This window comes from Meriones unguiculatus, chromosome 9 (genome assembly GCF_030254825.1).
Source record: "Meriones unguiculatus strain TT.TT164.6M chromosome 9, Bangor_MerUng_6.1, whole genome shotgun sequence".
Classification (NCBI taxonomy): Eukaryota; Metazoa; Chordata; class Mammalia; order Rodentia; family Muridae; genus Meriones; species Meriones unguiculatus.
The window spans coordinates 2,206,514-2,222,556 of NC_083357.1; the positions used below are offsets into that span (position 1 = coordinate 2,206,514).

The 16,043-nt window shown below is 41.2% G+C and overlaps 1 protein-coding gene across 1 annotated transcript in view; it reads right to left on the reverse strand.

Moving 5' to 3' along the window:
* Nucleotides 1-277: 277 nt before the first annotated feature.
* Wdhd1 (WD repeat and HMG-box DNA binding protein 1) overlaps nt 278-16,043 on the reverse strand; it is a 42,151-nt gene continuing 26,385 nt past the window's right edge. The window contains exons 15-25 of the mRNA XM_021641266.2: nt 15,753-15,909; nt 10,075-10,189; nt 9,395-9,526; nt 6,873-7,090; nt 6,667-6,782; nt 6,268-6,321; nt 4,635-4,678; nt 4,130-4,297; nt 3,842-3,969; nt 2,639-2,777; nt 278-1,133 (exon numbers count right to left, since the gene is read on the reverse strand). Of these exons, the coding sequence (XP_021496941.1) occupies nt 933-1,133; nt 2,639-2,777; nt 3,842-3,969; nt 4,130-4,297; nt 4,635-4,678; nt 6,268-6,321; nt 6,667-6,782; nt 6,873-7,090; nt 9,395-9,526; nt 10,075-10,189; nt 15,753-15,909 (1,472 nt within the window). The 3' untranslated portion in view covers nt 278-932. The remainder of the gene's footprint in view (nt 1,134-2,638; nt 2,778-3,841; nt 3,970-4,129; nt 4,298-4,634; nt 4,679-6,267; nt 6,322-6,666; nt 6,783-6,872; nt 7,091-9,394; nt 9,527-10,074; nt 10,190-15,752; nt 15,910-16,043) is intronic.

A 16,043-nucleotide genomic window follows, 5' to 3' on the forward strand; every position in this document is an offset into this window, starting at 1 on the left:
CACACACACACCCCACTCCAAATGGGCAAAATGCACAAAACAACTAAACTGTGCCTGTGTAAAAGAGCAGTTAGACACTTCCCTTTTCCCCAACTACTGTCTTATCAAGCCTTCAAAGACTCTCACCAAAACATTGCTGCTGCCAATAAGAAGGGCATCATGGATGCTCACACAGCCACAACCTCAAAGTAAGGCCCGCAGCCTTTCTCCACCATGCAAAGTGATGTGGAAGAGTGTGGGACATAAAGATAGTGTTAAAAGTATATGGAGACAAATATACAAATGATAAAATTTTATTTATTCAAAAGACCCAGGCTGTACAAACATAACAGAAAGCCATACCTAAAAAACTTCCCAAACACACAAAATAACATATCTCATTCACAGGATTATTTACACTTTGGGGCCCATATTAAAAACTATGGTCCTGAGGTCAAGTTGACAAGAAAGTAGTTTGTGATATCTCACTTGGGAAGCCATGGCTGTGGCACTTCTATTACAAAACCTAAACAAAGGCAAAAAAGCCCTAGAAGGTAATGCAATATGTAGCAGTCTTAAGACCGAGGCTTTTAATGATTTTTAAATAAAAGAAACAATAAAAATGGTCTCCACAGGGACACGTTGGTATCCGTGCAATCATGACACGGGCTGTCCATGAAAGGCAGAGTAATCAGCAAGATAGCTCTTGCATGTGGTGTTCCTGACACAGGAAATCACTACATTACTTTTTTTTGCTTTTGTAGTAGTAAGGATGGAACCAAGGGCTTTGTGCATACAAGGCATGCAGTCCACCAGAGCTGCACACTGCCTTATGAAAACAAAGCTATCTCTAAATACACAGGAGGATAATAATGCGTTCCCTAAGGATTAAAAGAAGTCTAGGATCTACCAGAAGCCAAGCAAGTTTCTCTATTTCTTGACACTTCCTTCCTTTACTCCTGTTTAAATGCAAAAGCTGACAATTTCTCATTGGTAGAAAGATCTAACGACTTTCGCTTCTTACACAGATCCACATTCTCCTTGGCCGCTTCCTCCTGGTTTTCTGTCTCACAAACCTCAGTGACCACATGTTTTCGCTTCTTTGCTTCAGCTCCATTGCCAGCAGTTTCTCCCTTGGCCTTGTTAGTCCATGCCTTTGTAAAACAGTGGGGTGAGAGGTCAAGAGATTTTTATGCACAAAGAAAATACAGGATGAAAACAGTTTACTTGTTTTCTTGGGTAATCTTCTTGTATAGAGAAGAGTAACTAGCACTTGAATTTATCATTAAAGGTTTATCATTAAAGGTTCTAATCGTATCAGATTAGATTTCATATTCTTTGGAAATATTTGCAAACTAACCATCTGAACTAGGGACAGAGATCCATAATAGTTAAGCAATTTTGAAAACTCAATAGCAAATCCCCAAACAATCAGGTTACTAATTCACAATAGATTCTAAACAAATATTCTTAGGATACACACACATGGCCAACTTACATGAAGAGACTCAGCCTCGCTTATCATCAGGGTGAAATCAAACTCACTAAGGTCACGTCCACATAGGTATAGTGCAGAGCACTTGTAATCCTGGACACTTGGGAGGCTGAGACAGGACTGTCAAGAGTTCAAGGGCAGCCTGGGCTACTTAATTAGATCCTGTCTCAAAACAATAACCATAGACTCTTGGGCATACATAATGCACATGTATACATGTAGGCAAATACACATGCATGCACATGTTTAAAAATTAAAACAAAGTGCAGCCAGCAACTAGGCTCAACAAGGTACATGGGGGTCAGTACACAGGCGTGAGGGTTGGGGAAGAGGGTGGACAGAGGCCAAAGGATTGCCCAGAGTGTGAGGCCAGCCTTATCTGCACAGTAAGTTCCAGGCCAGTCAGGGCTACAGAGTAAGGCCCCACCACAAAACTGAACAATCCCCGAAGCCATAATCATGGGATGAGAATATAGCTCAGTGGAAGAGGGCTTGCCTAGCATTCACAAAGCCCTACATCCTATATGCAGAAATACAAAACTCCCCCAAGTTAAAAAACAAAAAGCACCCAATTGCAAACTTTGTTAAATTTCTTGATCTTTTGTAACAAATTCATTCATGCCCATTTTTATAGAAACCCAAAAATGCTAAAAAGGTTCTAAATGAGGCTGGAAGTGGTTAGCCATTTTCTGGCTTCCAGATCATGCAATACCTATTACTCATAAACCAATTCATTAAGGCCAATGCCTTCCCTGGGAGATGCCTACACTGAACTGAGGAAAGGGAGTCTGAGGTGTAACTGGCACACCAGCACACTCCTTTCCCTTGCAATAGAAGGATATTCCTTCCTCCCTGAGCATGACAGAGGCGAGCCAGCTACCCATCCTATTTTTTTTTTTTTTTAATGAAAGGCTGGACCAAAACACCAAAGGAATTATTCTAATGTAAGTAGATAGACACACATTTACACAGCTGGCTTCTCAAATCAGGCACTCGGGAACCACAGAGTCCACTTGTTAAAACCCATACATCTAATTTTGTCTTTACCAGGATTTTTTTTTTAATGTATTCAATATTCCACAGAAAAAGGTTCTTTATTTTATATCGAGGAAACATTTCAAACAGAGGAAATCCACAACCTCATCTCAGCATAGTACTCCTTACCTTCCTCTCTTCAGCAGACAACACTCTGAACCGAATCATTCCCTCTTTTATTATGTCTGCTTCATCTGAAAAATCAGGATTGTCAGACAAAATATGACTTCTATTTTCTTCCAGCCACATCTGGAAACCAGTCTTCGGCCTACAGTAATAATTACAAGAAAAAACTTATGACGGATATATTATTTAAAGTACCACATAACTTAAAATTAGAAGCTAACCATTAGCCTTTCAATACGCACACAAAGTAAGGAGACACAACTCTACGAGGTGATAGTATCTATGTCACTTTCAGCAGCCTGGAGACTGCAGGCTCAGTGAGCTGGAGAACCCTTTGCAGGGTCAGTTCAGGAGCATCACTTAGCCTTACAGCTGTCAGTGTAGACTCAGGAAGTCTGTGTTTTCAGCTCCTGTGCGTTCACAGGTTCTAGGTCTACAACTTCTCTGAGCCCGTCTGGCCTGACAGAATTCCTCCAGGGGACAGAATTCATAGGCTCTTGCCATGTAGTAAAGCAGCTATCTGAAGCCTGGCTCTTAGCCAGGTTCTCTTAGCCCCTGCCCATCACCTTACCCACTTACCGCTGACTTGGGTTTTCCTGCACCATTATTTGGGAAAGCCTGGAGAAAGCACACTCGTAAATTTGACTGGATCCTATTATACCTTCTGCACAAATTGTGTTTAGGTCATGAGAAGGCTTAATGGAAATACTGAAGTTTCTGAGCACTTGCTGTCATGCATCCTAAATACTCTATTGTGCATTACCTTGTAGCAAAACCCTATGATTTGGAAATATTTGCTATCTCAACTAATACAGCAGGCAACCAAGGCTCAGAGAGCTGAAACAACCTAGTTCAGGTGACACAGGGAAGAAGAGTAGGAGCTGAGACTGAACAGCGAAGCAGTCCGATGTCAGAATCCCCATGCTAATCCCCACGTTTAGTCAACATGCTACCTGAAGCTGAACAGACCTTAGATATTAGCCCGAGTGAATGACAAAGGTATTTACAAATATATTTTTAATTTTAATTATTTTTGAACAAGGTCTCTCTATGTAGCTCTGGCTGTGCTGGTACTCTTTGTGGACCAGGCTGGCCTTGAACTCAGAGAGCCACCTGCCTCTGCTTCCTGAGTCCTGGGATTCAAGGCATGTCATCACACCTGGTCAGACATTGCATGTTAAACACAAAATTTCTCTCTATACTGACCTTTGGTTTTCAGAGTTTTGAGGACACACAGCTGGAGTTTCAGATGATGACTCTTTGGGATTTTCTTTTACTTCCTCAGTCTTATCGGCCTGTGAAGTTCTTTTCTGGAAATAGGATGCTGCAGAAGCCTATGAAAATAAACAGATGTGTGAATCTAGGGGCAAACATATAAATATCTAGAAAGGGGATTCGGGGCTAAAACAAGACGGAACGCACTCCTACTACATATGCAGTGATAAACCAGGCACCTCATCTATCCCAGAACTCACAGGCTCACCAAAGCAGTACCTGCTTAGCCCTTGGCTTGGGAATGAGAGGCTTTATAACTGGAGATTTTTCATTATTTGCTCGATTGATGGAAGTGGACTTTCTGGATGATTTGTTCATGTTGTCTAAGATGTTAGTTGAGCGTGCTGAATTCACTGACGTGGCTGGCTCTTTGGGACTGACGAGTACCTATGAAGACAAGAGCCTGTTATATTTGAAGAAGACAGCAACTCCATTGTGGTATCCCTTTCGGAAATGAACTCATGGAGTACAGCCCAAACAGGCTGAATTGTAGCGTATTCTCTCAAATACCACATCCCAAAGACAGACAGGAAGAACCTGTCACAACGATCAACATAAGGTACTCAGAACTAAGCACAAATGCTGACAGCAGATGTGAACTGCCGCAGCTCCCCTTTGTCTTCACGATGATCTGCCATAATCCCTCAGAGTCTACTGAGGGCATTTGGTCATCTGAAAGCATCTTTGTGTGGGTAATATGCCAACAGAAAATATCGCTGCTTACCTTGAAGGGGTTTACCCGTCCTTGGCTGCTGGAGAAAACTGGACCTATTACAAAAAAAACCCAAAACTCTCAAATAGTGCTTTTTTGTTTTTTCAATGACAGCTTCTGACTTTTACAATACTACATAGAATATTTTAACCTGTAGCGTGTGAAAACAAAGAGACAGGGTCATGTGGACATGACTGCCCTGAATCTGCTATGTAAACCAGGCTGGCCTCAAACTTACAGAAATTCTCCTACCTCTGCCTCTCTAGGACTAATATTAAAGGTGTGTCCTGCCATGCCCAGCCCCCATGTAACTTTAAAACTAATAACAAATACAGATAACCACTTCTCTTCTTCCAAGACAGAATAATGTTAGGTGGGAACTGTCCCAACTTGCTGCTGTGAAACATACCAGTGATTAAACCCCTTCTCCCCCCGGCCATGCAACAGTAGTGCTAAGGTTAGTAATTCCTTGAATGTGGACACCCATGCCCACTTGGTCAAGGAAACAACCTACTGATGCCTCTCTCCCAATCTTCTGACATTTATCCCTTTTCATTTGCCTGTTTCTCAACCTAAAAACAAAAACAAACCAAGCTCTTGGTACTTCTAACTACCATCTTTTCTCACAACCCCTACGAGAGTTTTCAAAAGCCAGTGACATTACTATTACTTCCTCCTTGCCCACACATTTCTCCATACTATGGTATGATGTCCAACCCTCCTACACAATAGTTGAAATCCCCAACCCATTTCTAAGTAACCGAATGTGATGGCTACTTTCTGGCCCTGTATTTGACCCCTCAATGGCTTTGCATATAGTAGAATCTTCAGTCTTTCCCCCTCCCTTAACTTTTTTAGAGACTTACCCTTTCTCCCTGGACCTGTGATTTCACTCTTTCAGAGCTTCCTCTCTTCTGTACCTGTGGCTTAAATGCTGGAAATCCTCTTAACTGAGGCCCATTTCTTCTTGCTTTACAAACTCTCTTCTGCACGCTCACCAGTGCCCATGGTAGGTATAAAGTGCTCTATGTATGCCAATGGCTTGAGATTTATTTCATGAGGTCCTGAAGCAAATGCCTAACTATGTATGTGGCCTACTTAGCTAATGGTAATTCATCAGCATTCCTATGAACCTGTTTGCTTCTCTCTAGTGGTTCTGATGCTATACTGTTCTTCATTCTAAACCATCTTCACCTTCAAAAGACCTCAACAACCCTACCTTTCCTTTCTACTATTACTACTCTAGCCCAAGCAAAACTATTTAGTCTTATTTGGACTGCTTTAGTAGTTTTACGTCCATTCCCCCTTAGCATCATGTACAATGGCTGTGTTTCTGCTTAGAATCTCCAGGCTCCCAGGGACCTTACAATGAAGATTCAATTCTTAACACAGTCTAGAAAGTCCATAAGATTTGCCTCCTGCCTGTCCCTCCAAGGCCTACAGAACTCTTTTGTCCCCTAGGTTCTTTTTCTGCAGTCTTCACATGTACTGTTTCCTCTGCTCCTGCTCCCGTCCACCACTCCCTGGCTGATTCATCTTCTAGTCTCTGCTGTCAGCATTCCATGAGAATGCCCTCAGGTACCTATTCTCCACTGACCAGAATATAGCCTCTGTTCTATGCTCCAAGTTTATGGACATTTCTCACCTGGTTTAAGAGCTGGCATATCCGAGGAATTTGCACTTTGGAACGACTTCTGCCCTATAGTTAAAATAAATAAAACAATGTAAGTGAGGAAAATGAAGTCATCCTTGATATACAACATCTAGTCAGCAGAGATACCGTGAAAAAAATATGGGAATTCTATTTCTCTTAGCCAACCAAAATGGAAAAGGTGATAGTAATGATAGCTTTTACTGAGTGACTGTTGCTGCTGGGGATGGCACTTGTGCACACAGAGGTCAGAAGACAGCTCTGCAGAGTCAGTTTAGGTGCGCTACCTCTAGGTGTGCTCTGAAGCGGAGCCTAGGCTGTCAACACTGCATGGCAAGTACCATCACCTGCTGAGCCTCCATATCTTTCATTGCTCTGAAAAACGTGTCTCACCATAGTTATGTCGCTCTGGTTTTTCTTCTGAAACAGTCTCTTCTCGATCTTCGGTGTCTTCTTCAACTTGATTTCTGACTTGTGGCTGACTCCATTCGGTAGTGGTATGACTGTAACTGATGGGTAATAGTATTATACCATAGGAAACAAATGTACACACCAACTTCATGTTCAAGAGGGTAAAGGAAAATTATTTGTTCTTTTACCCAGCATTCAGTTTTTTCCTGAAATCCTCTTCTTGTTCTTCTTCTGTCTCGGTTTCTGCCAATTCAGCTGCCTTTTCTGCAGCAAGTTCACTAAGTTTTTGAGCCAATATTAATTTCCGAGAGCGAGAAGCGTATTTAATAGCTAAATGCACAGCATTTTGAGTCATTAGATCAGCAAGTTCCACACAGCGAAATTCTCGTTCCAGTTTACAAGAAAGCTAATCAGGGGAGAATCAAAATCAATTCATGTTCAGTCAAACTTTAAAACAAAACTGACATGACCAGTAAAATAAAAACCGCTTTCTTGGCACACTATTGTAATGACTCTAAAATGTACATTTTTATATCTATAAACTTTAAAAGTATCTTATAATTAATGATGGGTTAGCTTGATCAGCAGTATTTCTTAGTGGCTTATATGAATAAAATGATGGCGTATTTACAAACAGTAGCTTAGATTCAATGAGACATAACATATTTCAGATTTTAACTGCATGAAAAATAAGACAGCTGTTCAAAATTCAAATGTAGTTCTCCTAAATTTTTTTTCCAGCTGCCACCTATCACAATAGGGCAGGGAATCTAGAAAAAGTAAATTAAAGCAAAAACCAGTTACTACTTCGTTCAGAACTGGCCAACAAATGCTACTAAGCAAACATGGATAAGGGAAGTAGACATTCTTAAATTTCATGTATGATGTTGTCTATAATCTTCAACTACTTGAAATAGCTATACAACTTCTAAGTTAACATTTGCATTTTTTACGCCTATAATTTAAAATGAGGGGTGTTTGGGGGCAAGAAGAACGGCTCAGTGGCTAAGAATAAAGGGCTCTAGCAGGCCAGAGCATAGGAAACATGGCTCTAGGAGGAAGACGTATCCCCATCCCTGCTCCTCGCTGAACCATAGATCCCACTCCTAAAGCCCTCAAGGTCTCGTCCCTTATGTGTCCACTTGCTCCTCCTGAGGCTGACTACCGAGGTCCAGCCATCAAAGTATTCAAGTCCAGCAATCGAAGCCCTCTTTGGCTCACCTAATTAACACGCCCAGTCAAAAATAATCATATATCCTAACAAATGTCCCTTTTCTCTTTAAAAACTGCCATTTGCCTATGGGCCACATCTCTCTCCCCTCTACCCAGTGGCGGTCCTTTGTCCCTCCAGGACAGATACACCTTCTCCCTTGTGCCTTTTTCCTTCTCACCTTCTGTCTGTCTTTGTCTTTTATTCCTTGCCCTTTGACCCTCTGGGGCAAATAAATCTCCTTTGTGCAGGGAACTTGGTCTTGGGGTATCCTGTGCTAATTCCAGGCCTTTCAAAGAACATTTGCCCTTGGAGAGGGCCTCAGCTCTATTCCCAACACCCATACAGTGGTTCCTAACTGTTTGGAATTCCACTTCCAGAATGCTCAATACCCTCTTCTGGCCTTCGTGACCACTGGGCACATACATGGTACACACACACACACACACACACACACACACACACACACACACACACACCGGCAAATACTCATAGAGTAAAAACAAACATTAAAATCGAAGTGGGGAGGAACATTCATTTAATGTGTCTTAGAAAATACTGACTTTTATCTTTGGTTTGAATTTTGACTACTTGTCACATGACAACTCAAGCTCAAAAAAAAGTTCTTTCCACTCTGAGGGACACTGGCGGTCTTGTGACTCACGGTGCAGGAGCAGTTTGTAATTTACACACCTGACCTATGAGCATATGCGCTCTACACAGTCACCCAAGCCTCCTCAAGATTGCTGGTATGATAAGCTCAGAGGGAGCACTTATACTGAAGGTGGAACTGTGAGTCAGAGGGCAGTGTGGTTCCTGCAGTGGCTAGAATGAATAAACCGTCACTCCCCTCAAAGGTCAACAGTACACATCCAGAGAAACACGGATACATTCCTTTCAACAAACAAAAACTACCACGGGGACAACAAACCTCAAGAGACTGCGCTCCCAAGGTAAGTGTAGAGAAGAACACCAGGCGCCGAACCTGGCCACTGGTGATGACAAAAGCCCGGGAAGCCCAAAAGCCCCAGGGCCTTCTTAAAACTATCCAGTCCTGGAGCTCTACAAGTCACTGTGGCGTGGACGGGGGGTGGGGGGGTCACAACAACGGCTCTCAGACTTGCTAGTCACCTGGAGCACCTGCTAGAGCACAGAGAGTGAGCACAGCACCAGAAAAGCTTACTCTCCCTCCTACGGTCTTAGCGACAGGGAAATAGCAAATATTTTAAGAGAGAGAGAAAAAAATCTATGACTCCCAGAAGGTAGAATTTCGTCTTTATTTATACATATTTAAGAAATTCTACCTAGGGCTGGGCATGGTGGTGCATGACTTAGTCACTCGGGATGCAGAAGCAGGTGGATCTCTGTGAGTTGAGGCCAGCCTGGTCTACAGATCAAGTTCCACGACAGCAGGGCTACACAGAGACACCCTGGTTCAAAAAAAAGTAATTTCAACCTAAGGCAATATTTAAATTTAATTTTTCAATATATTTTACTCACCGCAAACATTTTCATTAGGAGTTCCTGCTGCTCTTTTACCGCTTGAGTTTTAGCACTCTCCTCATAATCATACCCATTTTTAGCTAAATAATCAATGTAGTTGTGAAACAGAACCGAATGCCAAAATTGTTCCTGGAAAATGGATCAAAGTGCATAAGACTGAACATTCCCTTAATATGAGATAGTTTTTGTACCCCTCCTTCCTTTATAGGCTTAATGAAAAATTCTAACTCCAGTGTGCTATTACAACTTGGCTTAATGTTCTGGCCTTTGTGAAAAGTGGCTCTGTGTAGGTGTACAGCACCCTTCCTTCCTGTGATCAGTCCTCAGAGAACTTGGTAAACTAGTTCTGGAGAAGATGTGCTTCTTAACTAGCATAAGTAAGTGCAAGGTTTCAAACGTCTTTTAAAGACAAAAGGGTTTAAGGTCAGTGTAGAGGCCTTGCTTGACCCACTGGGAAGGTCTAACCCTGGTAAAACCTTCCCAGCCACGACATTGCCTTTGCAGTAAGGCCTGGAAGCTGTGGCAGCAACCGCCCAGATGACGTTGGGAACAGAGTCTACTGAATTACTTCTTTAACCACGGTGTGGGAATATTCAACACCAGCACTGTGACGATCTAGAATCGTCTGTGTCACGGGTATTTACTATCAAATTTAGAGTATTAAGGCACCCACATACCTCCATTTGGCCTTTCTCTGTTGTACTCTGACAGTAAGGAAGCTTAAAGGATAATATAGCCACAGCAGGTCGTGGAAGGGTAGGAGGAAACCGAGAACCTTTACAGGGGATGCACCTGTCAGTAAAAACAGAAGCACACCTTAAAAGCTTCCTACAATATCACAAAGACTGCTAAAATGAACTTCTCACAAACTATGAACAGTAACACCATCCTAACAGGTCTCTGGGTTTAAAACTTTTTATAAGCAATTCTAGTAATATCAAATGCCCAACAGAGAAATTAAAAACCAGCCACACCCACAAATGCTGTTCACATGATATAGGTCCGTTTGTCACAAGATGTGAGCTTTTCCTTTGCTGTGTGACAATACAATAAAAACGCAAATATGAGCCAGTCGTGGTGGCACACACCTTTAGTCCCAGCACTCCAGAGGCAGAGGCAGGTGGATCTTTGGGAGTTCAAGGCCAGCCTGGTCTACAGGGCAAGTTCTACGACAGCCAGAGCTACACAGAGAAACTCTTGTCTTAAAAAAAAAAAAAAAAAAAAAAGCAAGAAATATGGTTGTAATTTCTTTGGAACATACAATCTTATTTTCTTTCTCCTTTTTTATGTTTTTATGGAGGTCATGGGATCACGGCACAGCACAAGAGACAGGAGCATGAACACTTCAACTGTGAAAGCTCTGCCATGCACTCTGTGAAAGTGACTGCCATGCACTCATTCACAAGCACCAGTTTGCTACTTGGTGAACAGAAAGGCAGAGCATGTGCATTCATGGGGAAAAAGAACACACACACACACACGCCTATGACAAGCTGGAAGAACACGAGTGTTCAAACACCTTGTCTATAAAGTGACCCGTCTTTTTTTAACCTTTCTCAGCTCAAATGCTTTATTGATTTCATCACAAAGAAAAAAAGATATGATTAGGATTTTATTAAAAGTCACCTTCTAGCTAGGCGCGGTGGCACACACCTGTAATCCCAGCACTCTGGGAGGCAGAGGCAGGCAGATCTCGGTGAGTTCCAGGCCAGCCTATCTACAAAGCCACAAAGCAAGTCCAGGACAGACAACCAAGGCTACACAGAGAAACCCTGTCTCGAAAAACCAAAAATCAGATTAAAAAAAAAAAAGTCACTGTACTGCAAAGTAGGAAACTAACTATATTTCTTATTTTCTTAGCTAAGTCTTGAACATTTTCCTCATGGAGTAACTGTCTACTGTTTCCTATGAAGCATGTTTAAACTATTTGGAGCAGAAAATGTAAAAGGGTGAACTATGTTACTAAGAAGACAAAGTTACTTAAATTAATTGCCTTTCAAACTGATCACAAAATCTGTTGTTACTAGATTAAAGGAAGTATTGGAAAAAAAAAACTGTAGAAAACTGAGGCCAATGTGTAGATTAACCTTCTGCAGTTAACAGTAATTCTCTCCTGAACTGGCCAGACTCTTCTGTGCGACTGAAGACTGCGCACACATCTTTTAAAGCACACATTCCAGGCTGCAGTGTATTTGTGAAGTATAGTGCATGTAACCAGTACTATAACAAATGCTTGTTAAATGAAACCCAATTAGAAAAGTAAATCTGCGTCAGCAAGGTGCCTTGGTGGTAAAGGTGATTGCTGACAATTCATGATGACCCAAGTTACACACCCTCAGGGGCCATGGGGGAAGGAGAGAAACCATTTCCACAAACTGTCCTCTTAGCTCTACATGTGCACCATGGCATTCAGGCACCCACACACATCATACATGTGGACAATAAAAAACTAAAACAAATTTACTTTCAGGTTCATCTAAAAAAAAAGTCTTTTAAAAACTGAAGAGCAAAGGGAGGAAGGTTGCTGTTTGTTCATAGCAAATTAGACTGTAGTACTGATAAATTAACCACGGTTATATATTACTAGTAATAATGAAAAAAAATCTTTAGAACAACGAGAGCAGTTTTTTGTTTGTTTGTTTATTTTTCAAGACAGGGTGTCTCTGTGTAGCCTTGGCTGTTCTGGACTCACTTTGTAGACCAGGCTGGCCTCAGACTCAGAGGTCACCTGCCTCTGCCTCAAAGAAGGCTGGGATCACAGGTGTGCACCACGTGCCTGGCAATGAATGCAACCCCAGCACTCAAAAGGCAGACGAAGGCAGGTTCCTCTGTTTCAGGCCAGCCAGGGCTATATAGAGGGAACATGCCTCTCACCACACACACACACACACACACACACACACACACACACACACACGTATCGGTGCTCTTTCTAGTATAGCAATCATTTTTTAAATTCATAATTAAAGAAAGGTGTTTTGAATTTACAAATTAATCAATCAATTATTTTATTTTAAAAAGTTTTTTAAAGATTTATTTATTTATTAAATATTTATATAGTGTTCTGGCTGCATGTGTGCCTGCACGCCAGAAGAGGGCACCAGATCTCATTATAGATGATTCTGAGCCACCATGTGGTTGCTGGGAATTGAACTCAGGATCTTTGGAAGAAGAGCCAATGCTCTTAATCTCTGAGCCATCTCTCCAGCCTTCAATTAATTAATTTAACAATTCTGGGAATTGAAACTAGGGCCTCAAGAATGGCAAGCACTCTCCCAGTACACAGTATTTCCACCCCTTATTTTAATTATTTTAAACAAACTATATTCCCTTTTAAAGGATTCCTGAACAAAAAGAAAGCAGAAATACTGCTAAATTGGGTTAGGAAATGCACTGTCTATAAAGTGACCTGTCTTTTTTTTAACCTTTCTTAGCTCAAATAATTTACTGATTTTATCACAAAGAAAAAAAAATATGATTAGGATTTTTAATAAAAGTCACTTTCCAGTCAGGTGCGGTGGCACACACACATTAGTAATCCCTGCACTCTGGGAGGCAGAGGCAGGCCAATCTCTGTGAGTTTGAGGCCAGCCTGGTCTACAAAAGGGAGTTCCAGGCCAGCCAGGGCTACACAGTGACACCCTGTCTCAAAATCACCAAACCAACCCAACCATTACTATTTTTATCAGCTAACACTCAATAGACACTCACTTTGGACACAGGGACTGTCCTATGTACATTCTTCTTAGAGATTCACTTCATCTTCCCAGCAATTTTGAGATGCGTATTTTCTATCCTGGAGCTGAGGAAAAGGTAGAATCTAAATAGTATGCCCTGGCTACACAGCACGCAGTATGACCAGAGACTAAGCTGGGGATCCACACACCACACTGCCTTTCAGAGTAACACGGCCCACTCTATCTTTACTACCAACACCAAGAACAAGAGAAGTTCTACTGCTCTTCTCTGATAGCAAGGACAGGTACGTTTCATTAAACAGCAGTAGACTACTGAAGAGAGTTGTAGGACTTTCTCCCCTGCTTTTCAGTTACCCTAGGCTCACAAAGGAAACCAGTTATCTCTAAGTGCGCTTAGCTAAACAGTATAACACAGACAGGCAGAGTGGCACATAGCTAGAGCCTCAGCGCTTGGGAGGCTGAGGCATAAAGCTCGTAAGTTCAAAGTCAGCCATTTCAATTCCCTGAGAAACTCTCAAAAGAGGAGGAAGAAGCAATGACTGAATAGCAGTTTCCAACTTCTAAAAAAAAAATTGTATTTATTTAAAATAAAACCAAGAAACACATACAAATACCCGACCTCAATATGCACAAAACTAAACAGTTTCATTTTCTTCTTTCCTTTCTATTTTTGACCCACAGTCACAATAAACAGCTCAGGCTAACCCTGAAGTCCCAATTCTCCAATTCCACCACATCTGGTAGAAATACATTTTCTTTAGCAGCTTTAGTCGTCATCATCCCTCTGGGGAGGGGGATATTTTTTGATTTTTTGTTTTTCAAGACAAAGTTTCTCTGTGTAACCCTGGCTGTCCTGTAACTCACTTCAATTTCAAGAAACTCAAAATAATTTTTTAAATTAAAAACAATTCATTTTTAATTTTGAGTATGTCTGAATGAGGATTTGTGCAAATTGTAAGGTGCCCAAGGAGGCCGGAAGACTGCACTGGACCCCCCGGAGAGCTAGAGCCACAGTTGTCAACCACACATCTTTAATCCCAATACCATAGAGACAAAACAGGTGGGTCTCTGAGTTCAAGGCCAGCCTGATCTACAGATTAGACACTGTCTCAATAATAAAATAAAACATTTTTTTTCCCCAGACAGGGTAGTCTTGGCTGGCCTGGATTTGTTTTGTAGATCAGGCTGGCCTTGAACTGACCGAGATCCACCTGCTTCTGCCTCACAACTTGCTGAGATTACAGATATGTGCCACTAGGCCTTGCAAGATAAAACATTTAATACCAAAATGAATCATCTTAACTTGAGTAAGCACTAGAGAGGCTAGCAAAATTCTTCATGGAATCAAACCATAAGTCCCTATTAAGATGTAACAATAAGGGGTTGGAGAGATGGCTTAGAGGTAAAGAGCACTGGCTGTTCTTCCAAAGGTCCTGAGTTCAATTCCCAGCAACCACATGGTGGCTCATAACCATCTAGGCACACATGCAGGCAGAATACTATAAAAATAATAAATCTTAAAAAAGAAAAGAAAAAGCTGTAACATGAATTTTTAGTTCAAACTACTAAAAAACTTGATTTTTAGAATTAGAACTGCAAGACATTTCTGAGGACAGCCATACAGCCTAACATTGATTAAAAAGTTAACTGATTTAGTCTCAAAAACAGAACAAAACAGTCTCATTATGTAAACATGGCTGACCCACAGCTTGCTTTGAAGACCAGACTGACTTCAACCTCTGAGATCTACCAGCCTCTGCCCTCTGCGTGCTGCGCACCACACCCAAACATTTTCTTTTTTCCTTTAAAAAATAAAAATATTTTCCAGGGGCTGGAGAGATGGCTCAGAGGTTAAAAGCACTGGCTGCTCTTCCAGAGGACCTGAATTCAATTCCAGCAACCACATGGTGGCTCACAGCCATACAGAATGAGATCTGGTGCCCTCTTCAGGCGTGCAGGCACACACATAGGCAGAACATTGTATTAAATAAATCTTTAAAAATATGTTTTTTTTCTGTACTGTGGAAGGAATTCAGGACTTCCTGCATGTTAAACAAGCAATACCACTAAGCTACATCCATAGCCAACTAATACAGTTTATAATACTAAATATATTAACAATGGAATTATGCAGACTCAATAAAGGCAAACATGGAAATAAACATTAAAACCTTTATGATTTTCTACTAAATTAAACTTTTCATTGTCTAAATAGACTGCATTTTCTCTTCTCAAATCCCCACAATGCCAAGTACCACCTCCCCAAACATTGCTCATAACTCTGGAATTATTCCTTATAATCTGCCTAGAGATGCCAGGAACAGAATACAGGAATTTCTATTAACCTTATTCTGTCTCTAGAGATGACCTATTCTGGATAGTTTTATAAGTGGAATCATATAATGTGTGGTCCTTTAGGATCTTATTTCTTTTAATATAATATTTTCAAGGTTCATTTGCATTATAAGTATATATCAGTAATTTAGACCTTTTTTATAGCGCCAATAATACAGACAGAGCACATTTTAATTTTCCCTTCACCAGTTGGCAGAAGATGAAAAGAAAATAAATATACTTATACAGCTGGATCCAGGCATACTGGTACAGGTCTTATCTCAACCTCTGCCGATAAATTAACTAACTTTGTTATGGCCCACCTTAGCTGCTGTGGATTTTCATGGATACCAACCACCCAGTAGTGATCAGATTTTCCCTTGCAGTGCTCTCTAATATTACATATAGGAGTCCATGTATTCCCAAGTCCTCTGTTTAGCATTCGGACACAGCCTTCGGAATCCACGTAACAGGGGGTACCTAAATACCAGCAACAAAGAAATCACTTGAAATTGTGGCTGTGTACTGTTAAATAAACCTTTCAAAATACATGCCAAAGATTCCATTTTTAACTTCAAAAGCAAAAGGTGGGGAAGATAATTCAGGGTTGCTTT